Source organism: Mastacembelus armatus, chromosome 22 (assembly GCF_900324485.2).
Source record: "Mastacembelus armatus chromosome 22, fMasArm1.2, whole genome shotgun sequence".
Taxonomy (NCBI): Eukaryota; Metazoa; Chordata; class Actinopteri; order Synbranchiformes; family Mastacembelidae; genus Mastacembelus; species Mastacembelus armatus.
Window position 1 is genome coordinate 490,001 of NC_046654.1, and position 23,402 is coordinate 513,402.

The following is a 23,402-nucleotide window of genomic DNA, read 5'->3' on the forward strand; positions in this document are numbered from 1 at the left end:
ACCGAAAGAGTCAGACAAGCTCCGACTCTCGACATCTGAATTTTGACTGGACCGACTACAAACTGATGCTGGTAGTTTTCAGTCGGTCAGATGCTGAAACATCCCTGATACTGACTATTGCACTTTATTGTGAAATAACCAACAATTTAAACATTGTTAAGCTGTTTGCTCAGGACCATTGAACCACTTCTGTCCCATTTAGAAGAGAAACACTGCAGATTTAACTGGATTTGTATGCTCATGGTTTTTCTACACAATCCAGGATCTGAGGTGCCCTCACTTCCATTTAACCTCTAAAAGTTTTAATCATCCTTGGTGGTTTGGCGTCTGACTCATCTGCACTTTGTGATGCTAACTTTTTATTGAATTATGGTCGACTCAATGAAACTAAAACCCAAACTGTGATAAATCAGAAACATTTTACTCAAATTGCAGAAAAGTCACAGAAAAGTGATGCTGCTGTTAGTCAGGCCAGTGTTTTCTGTAGTGTGAGTGTGTGTTTCAGGTCACTGAGGTCGTCCATGTTTCTTGTGCGTCCCAAAAGGCTTCTTTTCTGTGTGAGTGTTTTAATAACACACCTGTGTGGATAGTTTCACAGGTGTGTGTGTTTGCTCTGCAGGCAGATAAAAAGCCTTTCAGTGTGCATGTGGATTCATTAAAGGTGGTGTTAGTCCAGAGAGACGAGCTCTGCTAAAACGCCTGCAGGCTTAAATCCACCGAGCTTTCACTTCAGTGTTCGCCTCACTCTCTCTCTCTACCTTTTATTCTCCATTGCATTTCAATGTCTCTCAGTCCTCCCTCCCAAACAACCCCTCTCTCCGTTTTCGTCATCTTCATCACTGCTAACTCTCCGTCTTTTCTCCGTCTCTGTGCGTCCAAATGTCTCACGTTTTCCTCTGAACACTGAAAATCTCCCTTTTCCTGTAAGACAGTTTCCCCATGCGTCCCCCCTCTCCACTCTGACCAGTTAGGTGGAAAACCTCCTCTCCTCAGATCTCCTGTCACGCCTTTTCTTGTTCCCATGCTTATATTAAAAACGCCACCACCTTGATACGGACACACTGCGACTTATGAATTCAATAATACAACGCACAACAGGAAGGTACAAAATTATGAGGGATCACAAAACCTGAAACTAGCAAACTAAAGTGACGTCCACTAACACCACATGGCTGCAGCAGGAACAAATGAGTGACGAGTGCTCAGTTTGACAAACAGCTTGGATGTCACGACGCCCTGACGGTGCCAGCAGGGAAAATTCACCTGTTAGAAAATGCACAGACGAGGCCAAAGCACCTGAAGCTTTCCAGCACAAATCTCTTCATCTCACGCCTTTAATGTTTTAACAAACCTTGATGTTGTACAGGCTGTTTCTGTCTTTGACTGTCGAAACTAAGAAACAGAAGAAAAACGAGACTCATAACAACAACAGAGAATAACTGGACTGTGCCCACATATTTCCACACTTTCATAAGGTAAGATAGAAATCCTCAGTTACTTGGTTTTCAATACAGTTAAATTCAGAAAGCTGTTATTGCACCAACAGATCAAATCCATGAGAGCACAGCTGTGGTTTGTGGATCTGGAGCAGCGACAGCGAACGGGCACATATTCAAAGACATTTATCCAACAAGAACCAGAACAACAGCACAAATCCCGTCTTTCATACAGGACAGAGAAAACCACTGGCGTCACTTCCAGAAAGTCTTACTCACACTGGAAAAGAACAACCTGGATCAATGACCCCTGACCTCCTCAGTTAATTTAGTGCCAAGAACATTAACAGTTCATCTTCACGACTACTCTCCCAGAAAACTATTCTGTCTCCCAGTGTTAATAACAAAAAGTAGTCGCTATCATCCAGTTCTCTCTGTCATTAACAAACCCAACCCCTGACCACACAGACCTCCTGAGCCAGAGAACATACAGACCCCAGGCTGTAGAACCTGACCCGACCCAACCAGGCAACAGAACACACAGTAGATGTGTGAAGACTTTTTTTGTGACACGTTCCTTTGACTCTTTAAACCAATGCGACCCTGAGACAAGTAAAATCCCACAATAAGTTGCATCAATGGCCTGGCTAAGAACAGCTTTGGTTAAAGAGAAGAAGAACCACAGGTCTAACAGCACTTTGCTTGGCTCTCTACACTGGTCATCAGGCGTTGATCTGTAGCTTTGTCCCAGTTGTCGCACATCTGTCTGACAGCTGGACACATTATTTTAAATCCATTTTTCTTTGCAAACCAGTTCCACACCTTCACTTTTAGCCTTCATCACCTCATCTTTGGAAAAGATGAGCGGAGGATTTTCTCCATCATGTTCTTCTGAGAACAGCTGTCTTCCTGCTCGATTTTCGATTTCTGTCCTTTATTTCTACAAACCCCAGACAGCGCTATAAAACCACATCCTAACAGATTTCTATTTTGCAAATTCCTCCTGCTATTCCTTTCATATAGAGCTGTACCTCTCTGCTCTCTACTCCACCTTACAAAGCATCTTCAGATCCCTCTCTCTTGGTGAAAGGATGGGTATTTTCATCTTTTATGATTATTTCCCTTTTGTCATTCTCCCTGCCTCTTTTTTCGCCCCAAAAAGACATGAAACATCTTGTCTACCTGTCTCCCCTTGAGAAAATTAGCATTTTGTCCTCAGTTCTTTCGTTTCTATATCTGCAAATCACCCACTCCCATTTCTCTGCCTTTCTGTGAGAAAAGACGAATTTCTCTCTTCATCCCTTGTGCCAAGTATTTCACTACTTTCACCTTCTTCTGCCTACAAATCACTCTTTCCTGTTCTCTCCCTTTCTTTGTGAAAAGACAAGCTCACCCTCTATATCTTCTTTCTCTTTCTCTCTGTTCTTGGCGTGGAAACGAGGACAGATTGACTTTGAGATCTGACCCGAGCTAAGACCGGCTGTCAGCAGGTAATGATAGAGACTTAGAGAGTGACGCCTCTTCACAGAGAGGGATCACGCCTCGTCCTCCACTTAAAAAGAAGCCTTTTAAAATTTAGATCCCTGTTGAGAGAACAGGCTATCCCTCTAAAATACACCTTGATCGATTCCCTAACTATCCGACTCCTGCAGCAGCAGGGGAACCGAATGCAGACGTGGAAATAAATCCCACCAAAAAAAAAAAATCCGAGACTGCTGCTGCTGTTCTGCAAAAAAAAGAAGGAAACTGGAGAAAGTTTTCTCTCACCTAAAGAACCTTCCTGTTCCTGTTCCATAATTTTAAGTTTCTGGGCCTCAAAAAGTCTGCGAGATGGGATGTGACAGTACAGGTCCTGGCTGACTTGTCAAACAGGCCTTGATGAGGCTGATTTTCCTTCCACACAAAGAAATGACATAGAAAACAACAACATTAAACCCACATTTGATTATCTGGTTCACAGACAGATGTCTGGTTTCCTCATGTCTTTTATATCAGTTTATTTTCTTCAGGTGTGAACACAGCACAGAGAAGGTTCTCCAGAGTTTAGCCTCTGTGGTTTTATAATTCTTGGAACTGTTAGATGATAATTAGGTGGTTCAAAACAAATAAAAATGGAGCTGAGATTTTTTCACTTAATGTAAAAATCCTCTGGAGCTTTGTGACTCCAAAGGAGACAGAAGCAAAAAGAACAGGCCATTAATTCAAGCAAATAAATAAATCATAAAGGGGAATGGCCGGCGGAGCAGTTTGGAAATCAATCTGTCCAAGTGCCAACAGCCAAACTATTCACATCCACCCGTCCACGGGCTGTTTGTGGCTAAACAATACAAAATGCTAAAAGATGAACTGAATGAGGTGGGAAGAGAATCATCTACCAGAGCTGCCAGCGTGTAAAGACAGAATTTATCCAAACCAAACCGACATAATGAAAGTGGAAGAAAAACGCTTGTTCAACCATTTAAGGTCCCTAAAATAAACAAAATGCAGAGATTTTCAAGTTTCAAACCAAACTAGACCTGTCACCATCCAATTAGGTCGACAGCTTCAACACGGGTCCCGAGAAACTGAGACTCACGAAACCGCTGCTCTGAAATCAGCTTCCACACAATCAGCAGCAGGTTCATAGAGCAAGCAAATTAAACTGGCCCAAAGAAAGGCAGATTTCAGGACAATCTGACTGCGCTCGATTTGACGAGTAGGATGAAGAGGGAGAAAAGGAGAGACACGGAGCACCTCCAGCGCCCTGTAGCCATGCATTTCTGAAAGTCCCCCTTTCAGCAGGGAAATTAATTTTGAAAGAGGAAGAATAAAACGAGCAGCCGAGGTGACTGAAGGTGCTGTATTAGACTACGCTCGACTAAAACCAAGTCATTTAAACCGCTGGCTGCCGACTCGCCTCCCTGACCTCCCATCCTCACTGCAGACAGAGAGGAATAATCTCCCTCCACATTTCACTTCTTTTTTTTCCCCATGTTTTACACATCCTAACCTTCCCCCTCCTCTTTCCGTCTGACCCCGCCGGGCCACCGTAGAGTCACTTCCTGATTGCCACTCTGGATGTTCAGAGCTCAGGAACTTTTGCAGAAGGTAATTGAAAAAGTTTCAGGGAGCTTCATGCTGCCATATTCTCTTCTGGTGAGGTGCGTGACATGTTGAAGTTTTATCATTAGCTGTACTCAGGCGAGACTGAATATTTGCTCTTTATTGAAACTTATGTGATGAAGCACAGATGTTTGTGTATCTCCTCACTCTCAGCCCATCACCAAACAAACTGTGCATGCACTGAGCCAGGGGTTCTCCAGATGTGCTGAAGTCATCTAATATATAATAACAAACTGAGCAGGCAGCCAGCTGTGATTGGACACAAGACCAATGAGGTTACCGTATTTTCTGGACTATAGCTGGACTAATTAGCTATAGAGTGAGGTAACTTATATATTTACAGTCATTTTGTCGAGTACTCAGTAGGTGTCGACATTCAGACAACCTGAATGAGGAGCAGACGACGTTTCACCTTCACCCTGAAGTTGGTGGAGATGTTTAACCTCGGTAATGCACTTCCCCTGGCCGATAAACCATATTAACTAATGTATTTCCAAAGCTCATCGGCCTAATTTGAATCAAGTCCGACAAACTATGTATCAATTGAAAGCAATACGCCTCAATTAAAGTGGTATAAACCAATTCAGGAGTGAATTATCACAGCGGCAACTGTTCCCTAATGTTTAACAAGAGTACAAACGCAGCAAAACGGCGCGTCTTACCTTTGCTGATGTGTACGGGTCCACACATGGAATGAAACGCCAAGTGTTGCAGTTATACCGGTTTTTTCCTAAGAGTCCAGGGAACAAAATATCTCGGAGTTTTTAGTCCAAAAGACGTGTTATCTTCTGAAGAACCGTAAAACCATCATGCTTCACTTTTCCGTCCTCATTAATCCCGTTTGTTCTCCGTTTGTTTTCGCCCTTTATTTACCATAAACAGACAACCAAGCGTGTCTATACAAGTGTAAGACCATTTAAAACCAGCCAGTCACATTGTTAGTCAATGATGATTGACATATGTTGTAGCCAATGAAATAACGTTTCCAACGATGAGACGCAGTGTAGACGTTGCAAGGGGGAGGGGTCTTTAAATCCCCCGCGTTCAGGCAGACCGTTGCCCTGACGACGCTGGTGACGCAGAGGCCGCAGTGTGCGTGACCAGAGAGACGTCTTGATTGACGTCTGTGACGATGACTCGGCACAATCAGAAGCTACTGTCCCGCTAACAGTCGCTGTACAGGCTAACGACGCTAGCGCCATCTTGTGGCAGAATAAGGCTGTTCTGAAGGACTGTCCAGGTCCCGCTTTCCTTCTGATTCAATTTTAGAAAATTCAAAATGTCTCCAAACTGTACATTTTAATGCAGCAGGCGTCGCTCTCCGCCATTTTCTCACGTAGCTCATACGAGCCTGAACGTCACGCATGCGTGTAGGCCGTTTGTAGTCCGGTAGTGGTAAAATATGGCGGACTTTATTCAATCAAATACTGAAAATCGATTATTAACTTTTTCGCATCGATTCAGGATCGTTTTAAAGTGAATGAGGACGCATCGAAGAAATGATTATTTTTCCCAGCCCTACATTTATCACCATTTGTCCAATTCACCTGAGACTACAGAGACGAACAGTGAGGAGGTGGTTGCAGCCAATTCACCTCTGTATTTATGTATGAACACCCACAGCACAGTTAAAAACTCTTATGCCTTTAGACGGGATCCCTCGAAGGCTGAAGAGATTCTTTAAAGAGCTGTGATGCTTTAATGTCAGAAGAAATGCTGGACTGGACTCAGCTGCATGGGACAGGAGCCGACTGTGACCGTAACGCTCTGCGGTTTGACACCCATCAGGCCGTTGTCCTTGCTGTGTGGTTGTTATTATTTGGCGTTCTGCCTAAACACCTTTACTGCCTCCAGCACGCCGTGAAACACCATGCAGCTCTGAACGCCTCCTCAGATTTTACCACCACAGTAAAGATCTGACTGCAGCAACAAACAGCACGCCGCAAATCATCCAGACAGCCACTAAACAGGGACAGCAAACCTCTGCCTCTGCGTGTCGGAGACGGAGAGTGTATTATGTCTTCTGACAAGGGTAATAAGATTGTAGAGCTGCTGCTGTGAGGAAACTTTTTAAAAGATATGTGAGAGCAAAGAATCTGAGTGGCCTTTAACTTTCAAAGTTAAATGTAGAGAAGCGACTGCTGTAAAGTTGCTACTTTCAGTCGTTAATTTCATGCAAATATCAGAAATTAACAGGACACATCAGAAGAAACTTCACTTAGTTCAAATTGTAACCAGAGATTACAAATGGACATGATTTCTGGTTGGTCGACAGTAACATCTGTCTTCCACAGGAATGTGCTGCTGTTTGTAAAATCGGGATAAAATATTGCGTCGAAGTGATTAATAATGAAGCAGCAGTTTGTTCAGAAATGTATTTGTTGAGTTCTACAAAATAATCTCAGGTTAAAATCCATTTATTCTCCTGTTTTGGAGCTTTTGACCGTATCACCTGCCATGAGAATGTCCCTGTAATGTTCTGTATCACAGACATGACCCAAAAACTAGCATGTAAACAAAACCTGAGTCGAGGTCAAGACCGAACTGATGTGAACTTCATTGTCCAATCAGAGCAGAGCAAGCAGTCAGGTGACAGGAGTACTCACAGTCCAGGTGACACTGTCTGATTCCCTCCACATCTTCAGCATGAATGAACTGGTAGCACCTCTTCCCCACGATGTCCACCGGAGTCAGGTCCATGTAGTCACTGATTCTGAAACACAAACCCGAAAGGAAGGAAAAGAAAATGATAGAAAGAATAACTGAATGAGAAACAATTGACTATAAGTTGTTTTCTAATGAACTTGAACCAAGTTTGTGTTGCTCTTCAGTCCTTGTCATGCCAGCTCCAAAAACCAGCTCCAGACGTTGCTGTGAGCAGACAGAAGCTGGTGGAACCAGAGCCCAGTGGACTCTTTGGTCCTTCAGAGCCTGTAAACAGTGACGGCCGTTCTCAGGTTCTGGAGCTGGTTTTTGGAAAAAGAGGGGCCTCCCATTGTTGGTGAGGAAGAACCATGTGAGCCAGGTCAGCGGTGTGGCTCCCTGCTGGGTTTTTAATAGTCTTTGGCTAACAATGGAGGTCTACGGCTCAGACCCATAAGCTGAACCAGGTTCTGGACTCACACACATTCATTGGTGCTGCCAGTCTCCGGATGGGATCTGGACTCAGTGACACACAGATACACTCACAATTACCGGCTGATCCTTTAATCTGAGAATCTATTCCCTAATACGACTCAAGTTCAAATTAAAATAAAACCATTAAAAAGATTCTTCTGGCTGACGAAGAACGAACCGTTGGACTGACGTGTACGTTCCTCTGTTGTGCACTGGCTGAGTCTTTGTGCCACACTGAACTGCATGGACGTGGAAATGTTGTGAAACTCTGAAATATAATAACTTCACACAGTGGGACAGTTTCCTCCGAACAGCTCTAGTACTCGAGCGTTTAAAAGACTAAATAAGGGAAGAAAAAAACTAATAAGCCAACAACAGAGAGTGAAGCCTGCCTGTCGATTGTACAGGTAACACACATCAGCTCTAAAAGGTTTAATTTGAACAGATTCGCCACAGGAGAGACAGAACAATTTCCCTGGTATCATCCTGATAGAGGACGGGCGGGGGAGACTAATGTCTGGCAGGCAGATAATAGCGCACTTTGTTCTTTAGAAAAACCCATCCTCCCATTTTCTCATTCTCTTAGAAACTCATCCTGAAAATGGGGCTGTAATGGCTGCGACGTTTGTCTGTTCGCCGCTGAGACGCTTTCTGTCGCTCCGCGTTGAATATCATCATCTGCCTCGCACTGTCTCTTTTTCCACCCACAAAAAAAGCAATCTGTCGACTATCATTTTTTCTTCTCCTCCTTTTATAATAAAACATGAAGGGGTTGTTTTTTTTTTGCCTGATATGAATCTCGCTGGTCGGCCAGTTAACTCCTGAGCGAGATCCTGATGCCTATCTGCTTTATCTGGACAGAGGCAAGGAGATAGATCCATCAGCGACATATTTCACTGGTAAACCAGGGAGGATTGGGGCAGACTTCCTCATGAATAAGAAGCTCCAACAAGGTAGAAAACAATTTTTTCTTGAACAGCAGGTCTGAAACATGAATGCAGAAACACACCAGAAAATGGGCTTTTGTGTCTGACACAGGTTTTTTTTTTTTTTTTTTTTGGAAAAAAGCAGATTATTCAGGTTCTGCTGTCCTGTTTTCTAAAAAAGTCCAAGAGAGACATCAGTGCAAGATGAGCCTGACCTATTAAAACTCATTGTATGCAGAAGTCAAGAGGACACGACACCTCAGTTTCACAAAAATCTCATCAGAACAAGCCTGAAAAATCCGATATATTCCTGCATAACTAATGATGGATGAGAAATGAGCCCAAACTAACGGTGAGAAAAAGAAAATTCACAATAAAAGCACTTTCTTCAGACTGACCACCTGGTTTCCTCTACCTGTTCTCGCAGTACACAATCTTCAGGTCCATGTTGACTCGTGTGACGAACATCTGACAGTCGATGCGAACCTCGTTGATCGTGGGCGGCGGGAGGGCGTGGGCCACCACCACCATCCCCATGATCTGATTGGGTACCGAGCGGCTGTGCGTCAGAGCCATCCTGATCCGCAGACGCCCCGTGATGTGGATCACCTGAACGGGGAGAAACAGACGGGGGTCAGAGGATGGAGCACAAAGTCAAAGTCCACGTTCAGCCAAACCCACAGGGCGTATTTAAAGATCGCCTGCTGTAGTGTTGAAACCTGAAGTTAAGATCCATGTTTCAGTTCACGCAACAAAAACGAACAAATATGCAACAAAAGCAGCAGATTCTCAGATACTACAGGAGAACAGGTGGATCTACTGACCACATTCCCTGGAAACGTTAAATCACCACAGCTGCTTTGCATCCCCAAGTTCTTTAACTCAACCTGCTGAGCTCCAACTATTTTGAAACAGGCCTTAAAGTTCTTCTGCTGCAGCCTCCACAGGTTAGTGCAGCTTTTACCAAAGTCTCCTGCATTAACTGAGGGAGGGTTCATACACTCACACTTTCTGCATGTTGTTGTTTTGTTCAATGTCACCTGTCTGAAACAGAGCAGACTTTCTCTTACGACCTAATCGTTTATACTAAACTCTGTGTGTTTCATGTATAAATGAAGGACATACCAGTCACATCAGACTCAGTTTGGACCTGAGGAGAACCTTTGAGGGACGTCACCTACAGGTGTTTTAGTGAATTGACTCAGAGGATGGAGGGAATGTGAAAGAAGAAGAGGAGGAGGAGGAGAGGTGGAAACAGGAGATGACAGACACAGGGAGAGTGAAGGGTGTAATTACCAAGAGCTTTAAACTCATGTGAAGCTTCAAAAATCTGTCGGATGCGACAGATCTGCGAGAAATGTTAATGAGCTGCTGCTCGCTGGGGAAATGTTTGCTTGTCTTTTAAAATGCAGCCTCAATTTTTCCCTCCTAGATGTTAGTTCTGCAGCACGAGGGTCAAACGAGGAACAGAAGAAAGAGGAAGAACAGAGTCAATCCACAGCACAAAGTTTCTGGATTAACTCTGAACCCTGGTCCAGTGAGATCTCTTTTTGAAGGTTCACGCTCTGATGTGTTTCTCAGTGAATTCCCACAACAGATTTCCACATTTGTGAGACATTTTTAACCAGTCTACGACCCCAAACATGGTCTGGGCAACTATGTCGATGCTTTCAGGCCATTTCAGGCATAGTCATGTTCTTCACAGTGTAACAAGGAAAAGCTCTTTGTGACACAGGTGTGATCTGCAGCTGGGACTCACCTGGTTTTAGTGACTTTCACTAAAAACAATGTCAAACTGTGACAACTCAACTTCATTCAGACAGGAAATCACATTCCACCACAGACGCCATGTTTGTTTACTACTCCAAAGTCCACCAGTCCAAAACCAGTCCACATCGCCTCCCTGAGGACTGAGGACTGAGGACACCCACAACACAGACTGAACAAGGTGTTCGTATTCTTGCACGGAGCATGTTTGGCCCTAAGAGGAGGTTCTGTATTTTACAGCAGTCCATCCAGCTGTCAGGAGACTTTATTCAGAACCAGAGCAGTGAAGCTCAGGGTGGTGATGGAGGAAAAGTCACTACATGCAGATACTAAAGGTCTTCTCAGTCTCCTGTATTTCTGAGGTTGGACTTTCTAAGCACAAATCTACAGTCTGAACTCCAGAGGACACAGGAAGTTCAATGTGCAACTGCAGCTCAGCTCTATGATCAATACATCTGGGAATGGACACAATCAAACAGCACAGTCACAATTACAAAGGCAGCTCTGTTGTGAAATGAAATGCATAATAAAGCATGACAAGCACACAGGTCAGCTCCCAGAGCGTCCTCGATAAAATGGGCGGAGTAACAACACGTCATGGTTTTGGATCTGCAGACTTTGGAAACTGGGACGGTACTTGTGCTGTGACTGATGATGCTTCATAAGAACACAGGTACAGAACCCTGCACATTAAAATTAAAAATGACTTTTCTCATGATGTTGATTAAAGTACAATTTATGTTTCTCTCCAAATGTATTTGCTCTTGCAAATGAACCGAACACACTCAGGGTTCACTTCAGCTCCCGCCCTGTGCTGTGATTGGCCGAGTGACCTGCTCGAAGGTGACGATGGCGGAGGGAGCAGCTGCCCCCGGTCTCTGCCGCAGCACGGCAGCTTTAAAACTACTAACTGTAACACTGTGTTGTGTGTGCATGCATGTGTTAGTGCTGCAGTGATGTGTGCGTCAGTGTGCAAATGTGTCGAGTAATATATGCATGCGTGTGTGTGAATATTTATGTGCATCTCTGTCTCCATTGTGATTTGCATGAGTCTGCCAGGTGGAACATGGTATAACACACACACACACACACACACACACACACACACACACACACACACACACACACACACACACACACAGCGCCTGTTTGTCCACAGTAGGATTACAAATTTCCATACGGATCACTTCATTTGATGACAGATAAGACTGTGAGCCAGTGGCTGACTTATTCCTGTTGGTCGGATTCACTAATCCCGTCTTCCCAGGATGTGAATCGGAGCATCGGCAGGTTTAACGTGTTAATACTGATCCTGTGTGTGGTCATGCTGCGCAGTGAACACACACACACAACACAAACTCAGTAACAAACAACAACTGTTCAGCCAATGCTCCATAAAGGATGTTTACATCCACTCCGACCTCGTCTCTATGCAAATATGTCACTGTACATCACCAAACTTTCTCCATCAAACCTGTCATGTTTACCATGGCCACTAGAGGTCACCAAACGTTCTGTACCTCACTGATCTCCATCCAGCCCCTGTGTCTCAGTGAACAACAGTGACCCCTGACCTCTGTGTGACCTGTGAGCTGAGCTCTTTGGAGAAACCTCCAACCTGGACACCATGAGGATTAAAACCTTCCTCAAAGAAAACCCAATGCTCATCCATTTCAGCTCATCTCTCGTCAACAGGAAGTTGACGCTAAACTACAATGGACGGGGACATTGGGATGTACTGGGCGCAATGCATCCTGGGTGTTGTAGGATTTTTTTCTCCAGTCACAGAGCATTGAGAACAGTTTTACTGTTTGAGACAAAGGGCTGAGCTGGATTAAATGATGGTCTGTGCAGCAGTGGATTGTTCCTCTTGATTGAGTTTTCTGAGTAATTTTCATGTTCACTTTTGATGTGCTTCATGAATAAAACTGACATTTTCTCCTCCTGGAGTAGTTCTGTAATCTAACGACTGGACGTCTGCTCCTGGTACAACACTGCTGCTAAGCTGCTGTTGTATTTGATATGTTTCTGCTGTTATTTGGACTGAATTAGTCCTGGGTTAGAGGTGTGTCTCTAGTCTGGCTGGTATACAACACTGTAGTTACACAACACTGTCCAATCAACAAGTTATGTCAGTTCATAGTTTGTTTATAATAAATCTGTGTGAGGTCAAAACAGACCACATGAAAAATACTTTTCACATTCGTCTGGATCCACAACGAACCTCAGGTGTGGCCTTAATCTCACCTTATATCCTGAGGACTTGATGTGCACTCCTCTCTTTGTGAGCGTCGACTTCATCCGGATGAAGAAGGATCGTTCCAGAGAGTTATCTGGAGCCAGAAGACTGGGGCTGCTGGACTCCACTGAGAGGCAGACACACAAACACAGAAACATCAAAAGATTCATTTATGTTTTAACTTGTTTTTTTTGTTTTACAGAATACAGAGAAACTCTGAAACACATAGAAGCAAATCAATGTATTTTTATTGATTTGCAGCTGGGATGTTTTCCTGACAAACGAATAAATGAAGACACATGCTGGCTCTAAAGTTTCCTGTATAAACACTGTACATAAAGAGAGAAGAGAGGGAAACTGGCGCGAAGGTCGAAACGACTGAAATGATTTTAATCAGCGTAAAACAAATAAATACATTGGTTCTGTCAGCAGGAGCAGCCAGCCAATCACAGCCGCTGTCAAACTGTCAATCATGTCAGAGCAGCTCATGGCAATCAAACACCGAAATGTCAAAACACGTCAACATCGGGCGACAAGGCAAACAGGATGTTCAGGCACATTGGAACGACTTGGTAAAGAGGAAGTTTTGTGTGAAAGCTGTCGTGGTTGTCAAAATAAAAGTCCCACGATCGTGTCGGATTATGTGTCCGTGACAGGAAGTACGTTCCTCCCCCCTCGCGGCGTTTACTGAAGGTGAGACGCTTCATTTGTCAGCTCCCAGAAATCAGCTGCATATTCATAACGTCTCCATCAATCAGATGTAGTGATGGGGGGCAGACAGCTTTGAACGCCCCCGTCTCACAACACACACCCTGAGGACACACACCGAGCAACACTCTGCAGATTTGACTAAGGACAGAAAGTACAGTCTCCTCTTATAGTCGTAATTTGTGTAAATGAAGTCTGAATTGATCCGATTTGATTAATCCACGTGGCCACTAGAGGGCAATGTCTGTTAAACGCGAACAGATGTTGATTTAGGCGTTTAAATAAACAAATAAGGTTCTTAATCTTAAGAGAAGGACCGTTCTGAAAGGAGAATTACTCTCTTTTAATATACTTTTGTGTAAATGCTGGATTTGACATGTATTTGTTAACACACATACACACACACACACACACACACACAGGTCTCTGGTGGACATGGTGGTTTGATCAACGCTGATACATGTTGACATCATCTAATCTGAAAAAAATTCAAGAAAATGAATTAATATGCAAATTCATTCTTTTATTATAAATGTCCTTGAATGAAGAGATGGAGGGAGAGAGAGAATAAAATGTGAAGACAAAGGAAAGAAAAGACACATGGGAAAGAAATGAGATGGACGTAGGAGGCAAAAGAACAGATGGATAAAAGTAAAGAGACATCGGGGATTAAAGGAATAGAAGGGAGAGAAAAATAAAAATAAAAAATGGACCAGAACAAGTGAAAAAAAGAAGCAAAAAGGTGAGGATGAGGAGAAAAGACAAGAAGGAATAAAGACATGAAGAAAGAGACGGAGAAGAAAAGAAAGTGAAGACAAAAAAGAAAAGTGAAAAATGAAGACAGAGGGAGGATAAACAGACAGAAGGAAAGAAAGATGAGTAGAGATGGAGGGAAAAGGTGAGGAAAAGAAGAAAACAACACCAGGCCTCCCAGGAGGAGCTCCAAACCTTCACCTCCTCTCTCCTCCCTTTCTTTCCCTCCGTCAGTCGATCGGTTTCTCTCGGCCCGGCAGGAAATCAGCCGCCGATCAGACGGAGGAATAAACATGATGGAGGGAGAGAAGAAGCAAAGAGAGGGAGGACGGACGAACGGCCGGGGAGCCAGACCCTCCATCACTCCCAGGATCTGTCAATCACTTTGAATTAATGGGATCAGTCCCCCCCCACACACACACACACAGAGACACACACACACAGAGACAAATACACACACACACACACACACACACAGAGACAAATACACACACACACACACACACACACACAGACAAATACACACACACACACAGAGACAAATACACACACACACACACACAGAGACAAATACACACACACACACAGACACAAATACACACAAACACAGAGACAAATACACACACACACACACACAGACAAATACACACACACACACACACACACACAAATACACTCACACACCCTCATGTTTCTCTAAACTTTCAGTGTGTCTGAAAGAGGAGGAGAAAAGCAAAAAGCAAAGGGATGAGGGAAACAAAAAGTACAAAGAGTGAAGTGAAGAAAAACGAAGACAGGAGGAGGCTGAGAGAAAGATGAACAGAATAGGAGGAGGAGTAGGAGGAAGAGGAGGAGGGAAAAGATGAGCAGAGAAAAAAGCTAAAGAGGAAAAACAATTTCTGCAGCAAGTGAAGTGAAAGGAGGAAGAGGAGCGAAGGGAATTATAACAAAAATGAGAAAAAGAGGAGGAGGAGGAGGAGGGGAACAGAAAGAACGAGACAAAGAGGAGCTGGGGAGGAGGAGGAGGAGAGGGAGGGTAAAGAAAAGAAGATGAAAAGGAGAAGAGGAAGAGGACTCAGAGGTGTTTTCTCATTCTGCTCGTTGCGGCGGCGTCTTCGGGGACGACGCTCCTACAAGACAAAGATTAGCGCCACAAAGGCGGCAGGTGGCGCCGCCCGACTCTGGGACCTAATTATCTACGGCAGGAAACTTTCCCCCGTTTGAAGGACAAATGATTAATTAAAAAGAACAACTCACCTACGCCTGTGATCTTTGGACAATACCCAGAGTGCCGAGGGTTCTTTTCCACGCCTCGGCGGGATGGGGTATCATTGTTTGACGGTCTAATGTGGTCTGCCTGGATCCTGGACCCGGTGTATCTGACTGATAACCAGCTACCGCGGGACCAGACAACACGAGCAACCGCAAGGTCACCGCAACCTCCACGTCACGGATTAAAGTGCTTTAACACGCAGCCTCAGGATGAAGAATTAAAACACCGATACTTCTACGGAGGAAGAACACTCCTCCACAGTGGTTCAGAGGCAACTGGGACCACATCGCTACTCAGTTGACCAAGAAGTTGTTCCAGTCCACCATCTGGAAGGCCGACCCAAAGTCGGAAGTGAGGATAATACAAACTCTTTGCCCATCCATCCATTATCTATACCCTCTTAGTCCTAACCAGGGTCACCTGGACCTGCTGGAGCCTATCCCAGCTCTCTCTGGGTGAAAGGCAGGGGTCCACCCTGGACAGGTCCCCAGTCCATCACAGGGCCACATAGAGACAAACAACCTCACACACTCACACTCACTCCTATGGGCAATTTAGAGTCACCAATCAACCTGACATACATGTTTTTGGACTGTGGGAGGAAACCAGAGGACCTGGAGAAAACCCACACAAGCACAGGGAGAACATGCAGACTCCACACAGAAAGGCCCCTGATGGGTTTCAAACCAGGAACCTTCTTGATGTGAGGCAACAGTGCTGACCACTAATCCCCTCCCTGCTCATAATGGTCTTTAAATGTTTGAAACAGCGTTTTATTAGAAATCTGCTGATCAAAATCAAAATTTTCCCACAGTTTACACCTAAGTGGACAAATAACAGAACCAGGTATACGCCCCCAAGTTTGTATCACGTTTTCATCTTGTGGGTAAATTCCACACTGTGGTTTGATTTGGGCACAGTATAAGGACAGAATGATTTTGTAATGAATGCACAGATGTTTGTCAAACGGCAGAACAAATCCACCAACCCAGCAGCTGATCTTCAGAGGAAAGGATGTCGTGTTTTTCTAAAAATACTGTTCTTTAGCTATTGTTTCGACAAACTAAACCCTGCAAATACTCTAAAAGCTGCCACATGAACACCATTAGCTCTTGTGGGAACGCATACATGTTCAATAGCTTTATTTTGAAGCCATTTCAGTGATCATATTATAAGTGAATTATAAGTAAATCCACGGCCTCAGTGATCTCCAAAATGTTGAACTGCTCCTTTAACCAGTGTTTAGCTAAAACACCAACTAACTTATGTCTCACATTTTCCTCCCTCCTTTCGTTTTTTTTTATTCCACCATTTCTCCACTTTCCTCGCTCGCTGCCATCACTTCCCCTGCCTTCTCTTCTTACCCACAATGCAACAGCAGGAGCCGAGGGAGATCAGAGAGGTGGCGGGCGCGAGGCAATCATGATAAATGTGCCGAAGCTCCATCGCACGCTTGCACACAAAAACACACACATATAGAGTCTATATATAAGGGCAGAAATACACTGTGCGCGCGCACGCACACACACACACACACACACACACACACACACAGAGCTGCAGTTGTGCGATGCATTCATCACACACACACACACACACACACACACACACACACACAGTCTGTCATTGAAAGTTTAATTGTGTAAACACTCTGTAACTGTCCTGTCATATTCCTGCCTCTCCGGCTCACTATCGCCTCCACGGCTGTAATTGAATTGCTACCATGGAGGGAGGGAGGCGCTGAGTGGGGGGGGGGGGACTTTCCTTATGAATAGGACGTGTTTCCGATCAGGAAGGATTTGACAAATTATGTCAGGATGAAAAACCCAAGTGATAATTCTTCGGTTTACTGAAGGAGGAGGAGGTTAGAGGTAGGGAGGGGAAGTGGGGGGATGAGAAATACCATTTACAAGAGGAGAAGAAGAAAGATGAGAAGAGATGCACAAACAAAGAAAAAGGCAACGATAAGGAGAAAGCAGAAGAAGTGAGGGAAGGAGGAGTGGAAAGAAAGGAGGATGCAACAAGGAGAGGAGAATAAGGAGAGGAGGGTGAAGAGGTGAAGAAAAAGACGTGAAACAGGAGGAGTAAAGATGAGGCAAAGGTAAAGGAGTATACAAAAGAGGACGAAGATGAGTTGAGGAAGAGGAAGGTGCAGTGAGATGAAGGGAGGAGAGAAAAAGATGAAAGAAATGAAAATGAGGAGGAGGAAGATGGAAGGAGGAAGGCAAGAAGAAGAAGAGGACTGCTGGAGGTGCAGAAGAAGAAAAACAAGAGGGAGAAGCAGGACCAATATGAGGAAGAGAAGGAGGAAGAAGAGGAGGAGGAAGAAGAGGAAGAAGAAGAGGAAGAAGAAGAGGGCGGGTGCAGAGGAGAAAATGAAGAAGTGCAGATAAGGATGAAGACAAATGGAGGAGGAAGAGTAGGAGCAGCAAGATGGAGGAGAAAGAGGAGGAGGCAAAGGAATAATGAAAACAACAGGAGGAAGATGAGGACAGATACACAGAGGAAGGACAGGAGGAGGAGGAGCAACGGGAGCAGGAGGTGCAGTCGACAAAATAAAACATCCAATTTAAGTTAAATTTAGAAATAAAAGACTTCAGGTTTAGACAGGAAGATTTCCTCAAAGCCGTTTCCCACAATGCAACAGCCTGGGAACCAAAGGTAAAGACAGGTAAAACCACCCCACCTCCTCCTCTTCCTCCTCCTCCTCCTCGCTGCAGTAATAAAAAAGACTTTTATTTTGACAGTCTTCTCAGGACAATGAGCTGAAATCAAACAGCGCTCTAATAGTCTGGAGACGCCTTGATCCCAGCTTTGCCTTTCTTTCTCTCCTCCACAGAGACACCTCCCCACTCATCTTCCTCCCCTCCTCCTCCTCCTCCTCAGTGATCTCCCCGTGACGGGACTCTAAGGCTTTTCTAATCTGTCTCTATTCTCCTCTTCCTCTTTAGGGAGCACATCTACCTATGAAAGGGAGACAAAAGGGGGGAAGAGACAGAGACAGTAAAACAAAGAGGGGAAGGAGGAAAAACAAGTTGGAAAGAGCAAATAATGAAAAAGTGATGATGGTCACAAGAAAAGAAAAGCAAGACAAAACGGAGTAAAATGACTGGCACAAGGGGCGACACAGAAATATCTAAAAATGAAACAAAAACTTAGAAAAGAGTGTGTCGGTCTCACAGCCACACCAGTTTGTTAAATAAGCACCACTTTAAAGAATTTAAACGTCACATATCATCAGTGCTCTTCAGAAACCGAAGCAGAAACGTTTGAATGATCAGGTTCTACACTGGGATTGACAAAGACCACAAGCTGAAATGTTTTGTTGTCAGAAAGCGTCACTGGAGCTTTCGCTTCTTAAACCGACGTGCGCACACACTCCCAGAGCAGGTGAACCCACAGCTCCGTCTGTGTGATGTCTCAGAAATCAAAGCAACAAAAACAAACCCCACAAGTAGCACAAATATCAGATTTCCCAGAGAGAGGCCCGACGCCTGAATGCAGCGTCCAGCAGCTCATCCTGTGACATTTACACTGAAGACGTGTCAGTGACAGGACAAACACTGCTCCACAGACGTCTCATCTCACGTCTACGGCCAAACTACAGCAGGAACAGGCTGAACCGCAGCCACGGGTGGATGTTTTTACTGACTAGACGTCATTTTACAGCCAGAAAAAAAGTTTTCTGCCTTCTTCTTTTTCACTCCCTCTGTTTATTGGTGTTTCTCTGGCTGCTTCGTTCTTCAGTTTCCACTTCAAATCATCATCGCTCACTGAACTAAACGCCAACTTCAGGTGGAAACTCTATATTTTGTAGATAGTGAAAGTAAAATACATTTTAAAGCTGTTTTTGTATTTACTGTTTAATTATTATTGGAACAGTAAATAATAAAACCTGAGGTTAAATCTGCAGGTTTCAACTGTTTGGACTGAACCAGCATGAGGCTGCAGGGACGGCTCCATGTTCCTGTCTCTGGACATCATGGGCATCTTCAAGTATCGGCCAGAAAACCAGTAATAAACACTTGAGGTGAGAATTTGAAAGCTGTGGCTGTTGTGTCAAGCTGCATTATGGGAAACGTAGGATGTTTTCGCACCTTGACTCATACCTGTGACTCAAACGTGGGATACACCTTCACCTCTGCGGTTTCGACCTTCACCTTTCTGGAGTGAATCTGTCTCCTGTGGGTCTTCAACTTCAAGGAACGACAGACCAGTGGAGATTAGTCTGATCGTGTAAACACTGGCCGGACTGGACCAGTCAACGTGGGATCAATCCTCATTTGACAGCATTTAATTCAAGTAAATTTTAATAAAAGTATTAAAAACAATGGTTGAATAAAATTTCAAAACTTGAAGACTGACACCAAAGTCCATCGGTGCTCCTCCTTTATGTCTCAGGCTCCTTCTGTCTTTATTTCATCTCTCCTCACTTCTCTCTCTCCTCGCCCCTCTGTTCGTGTTTGGCCAGACGACAGCGGCGTCCCCAGATAAAAGACGACCAAACAAGAAAGGGATATAGAAAAAACACAGGAAGGAGAAGAGGATGAGGGAAAAGAGGAAGAAGAAACAGAGAGGGCGAGGATAACAGAGCGAGCAGCGTGTTTGGTGTAATTGAATCCAGGCGGCGGTGGATAGAGGGACAGATGGACGGACTGAGCAGATTAGCATCCGTAATCAGAGGAAGGCGTGAGGAGGAATAGACGCGACGGCGTATTCATCGAGCCGCTAACTGGGTTTATAAACACGTCCGTGAAGAGCTGCTGCGGCTTCTGATGAACACAAACTACGACTATTGTCTCTGATCAGATGGAAATGATGCACACATGTTGTTTTACATAAAAAGGAGGGATTGAAGAAGGTCTGCTGCCAGTCCTCATCAAGGTGCAGCTCCTGACCCAGACTGGGCGTCCAACCAGAGGACATGTTTCACTAGTTTCACTAATCTTACACTGTGTTGTGTTCAAAGTTCTTGTACAGTTCTTGACATCACTTGAAAACTGTCTTATTCAGCAAAATGTAGAAAAACATGATTCTATTAGTCAGAAGAGGAAGCGGTTTATTGGTGTTAGCACCAAAGTTGAGACGAGGAAACATGAAGCACGTAAAGATTCGAACGTCAGTGTTTTAGAGGATGACCTGACGTTGTTCTACATGTTTCTTGATGCCAACACATGGTTCCTACTGAAGACAAACAGCTTCTAGAAGTTACCACGATTATTATTTGCAGCAGCTGGACAGTGTCAAACCTCAGTGTGTGAACTTTTATTTGCCTGAACTTGAATTTGATCCAGGAAAGAATGAAACGAAACAAATACCTGGTGGTTTGTTCGCAATGAGAATGGAGCGCGAGACTGGCAACGCTGTACCGGATCTTTGTGCTGAAGAGGGCGCTGAGCTTCATGTCGGAGTGAGCCGGCTGAGGTGGGTCCAGACTGTTCAGGATCCTCCTGAGCGACTAACACTGCTGGTTTTCACAGGAGGCCCTGGGGCAGACCTGGAATACACTGGGGACATTATGTCCTCAGGGTCGCCCAGCAGGAACTGGAAAATGACGCTGGGAAGAAGGACGTCTCCCACCACGACCCAATTATGGAGGGAGGGTGAAATGAAATATTAGATCAATGATTATCAATCAATCGGAGCAGCAGATCCATCAGGTCCAAACATTACAGCAGCTCATCACAGACCTGTCAGACTGTCACTATGGGATTTACAGACACTTCTACTTTTCCTACTTCAAGGATATTTTGATGCCAATAGTCTTGAATGAAGCTTTAACTTTTAGTCTTAAGGACGCGTGTTCCTCCACTGATTCCTTCCTTCCTTGCTTCCTATATTTCTTCCTTGCTGCCTTCATTCCTTTCTTCCATCCTTTCCTTCCTTTTCAACTGAAACTACAACTGTTTCTTTTATTTCTTTATCATCTTAGCTTGAAAGCTCAGTTTATTTCCCTTCACGTTTCTCTTTCTTCCTTGATACGTCCATCCTTTTTCTTTATTTCTCACATTATATCATCTTTATTCTTCATTCCTCCTGTTACCGTTTGTTTTTTGTTTCCTTTCTCAGTCCACCTTCTGTCTTTCCTTTGGTTTTTCTTTTACTCTACAACAAATTATTCTCTGCATTTCCCTCCTTCCTTCTTCTGCACTTCTTCTTTATCCTTCCTTCTTTGTTCCAGCCCTGTCATGATCAAACACACACACACTCTTCATCCTGTCATCCTTCTCTTCAAACACACACACACTCACTCACACACACACACACACACACACACACACACCCTCACACACACACACACACACACACACACACACACACACACACACACATCCTCTGAGGTCTCTACAAATTAAAAGTTGAGTCTTGGACCTTGAGAAGTTCCTGTGTTATCACTGTGGTGACAGATAGCAGAGAGGAGCGCTTTATTTGACGTCCGGAGCCGCCCTGTCCTCTGCTGCTGTTATCTGAACAGCTCTGGCTCCCATTGTAAACAGCACCGTCCTCGTTAAGAAGTCTAATTAGAAAACTCTAATAATAATAGCCTGTGATTGGCTATTGTGTACTCTAAAGATCCCATTTAGAGCGGCTGAGAGCGAGCGGCATTTTAATAAAACTTAACCAAACGGCTAATTTTGCTTTAGTAATAATCCTCTGCCTCTGAAAAGTTCTTTGTTTGCCTCAAGTGGTTTTATTGCTTTTCTTTAAAAAAACACTCATGACACTGATTTAATTAATTTGAGCACTTTTACTGAATCCACTGTGACTAATTCTCCCAGTCACTGTGCAGTTTAGAGGATCTGCTGTATGGAAACCATCGAGCAGGTCTGAGAGAAAGGCAGAGACAGGAAACACTGAGCAGTGCACAGGCGACACAGACATGTTGTCACCTGTAGCAGCACCTGTAGCTGCCTGGAAGGTGACGGAGCCCTGGAGTGTGTACGACGAGAGGCTGGTGTGCACATCCCGCCAGATTTGACCTTTGTCTCCTGTCCTGGAGTCCAAGTGACATTTCAAATGCAAATATGAACACGCTCCACCAGCAAACACTCACACACACACACACACACACACACTCGGCCAGTTTGTCCTTGGGCAGCAGTCGCCGCCGATGGCCGCTGTAAATGACATTAAATGTAGGTGACTGTAAACTTGGGTAATTATGATAAATGTGAGCGATTATGACGAATTATTCCCCTCCATTGTGCTAATAGTGTAATTAGCAACAATAATCAAAGACTTATGATGTTGAAATAAGGCGACACCGTGGACAATTAGACCGCAAGGAGCTAATAATGGAGAACTTATGGTGTTTTCCTTGAGGGCAGAATTACTGCTACTTCCAGAAGGACTTTGAGATTTGGGTGTTTTTCTAACTAATTCTGCCCTCTGATGGGAGAAAATTGAAATAAATACTCAATTAACTACAAGATTTTCTGTGCGATGGAACAAATGAAATTAAGTGCAGACAGCCGGCAGGTTGTTCAAAGGCAAACCACTGCAGGTACTGCTCTGTCCTGCAAGCCAAGTGTGTTGAGGTGAAGTTGAGACGAGTTGCAGGCAGGAAACACTGCAGTCATTGCAGATGTTGTGAGTTTGGATTCTAAGGTGAGATTCAAATGAGGGACATAAAAACTCCTGATCTCCATGTAGTTATTGTTCTGTCAGAGGTGTCATCACTGTTTGGTCATGCTGTTTTGAAGAAGATGGTTTTTGAATTCTCGTCTTTCTGCCGTGTTCAAAAATCACTTTGACATCAGAGATTTTTGACTTTTAAAAGCAAAAGAGGATCAGATTCTACTGGTGATGCATTTAAAGAGCCTCCGTCACTCCAGGACTCACCGCATTGATGAGACGGGCTGTTGGGAAATCAAATCTTCAAGACAAACGAAGAAATACTGGAGTGCAAATGAGCATCGCCAAAATAAGAGTTTTGACATTTCTACCACACTTTACCATAATGAATAAATTCCTAAGAAATGCATCATTTACATGATCGAGTTTTGAAATGTTGACGTGACGTATCAGATTATTGATGATCTGAAACTGGGAAACTGATATTGACACTGAAAATCTGATGC

The 23,402-nt window shown here is 44.2% G+C and overlaps 1 protein-coding gene across 1 annotated transcript in view; it reads right to left on the reverse strand.

Moving 5' to 3' along the window:
* The window catches only part of npas3 (neuronal PAS domain protein 3), a 223,096-nt gene that overhangs the window by 8,135 nt on the left and 191,559 nt on the right, over positions 1-23,402 (reverse strand). The window contains 3 exon segments of the mRNA XM_026306705.1: positions 7,145-7,251; positions 8,997-9,190; positions 12,596-12,714. Of these exon segments, the coding sequence (XP_026162490.1) occupies positions 7,145-7,251; positions 8,997-9,190; positions 12,596-12,714 (420 nt within the window).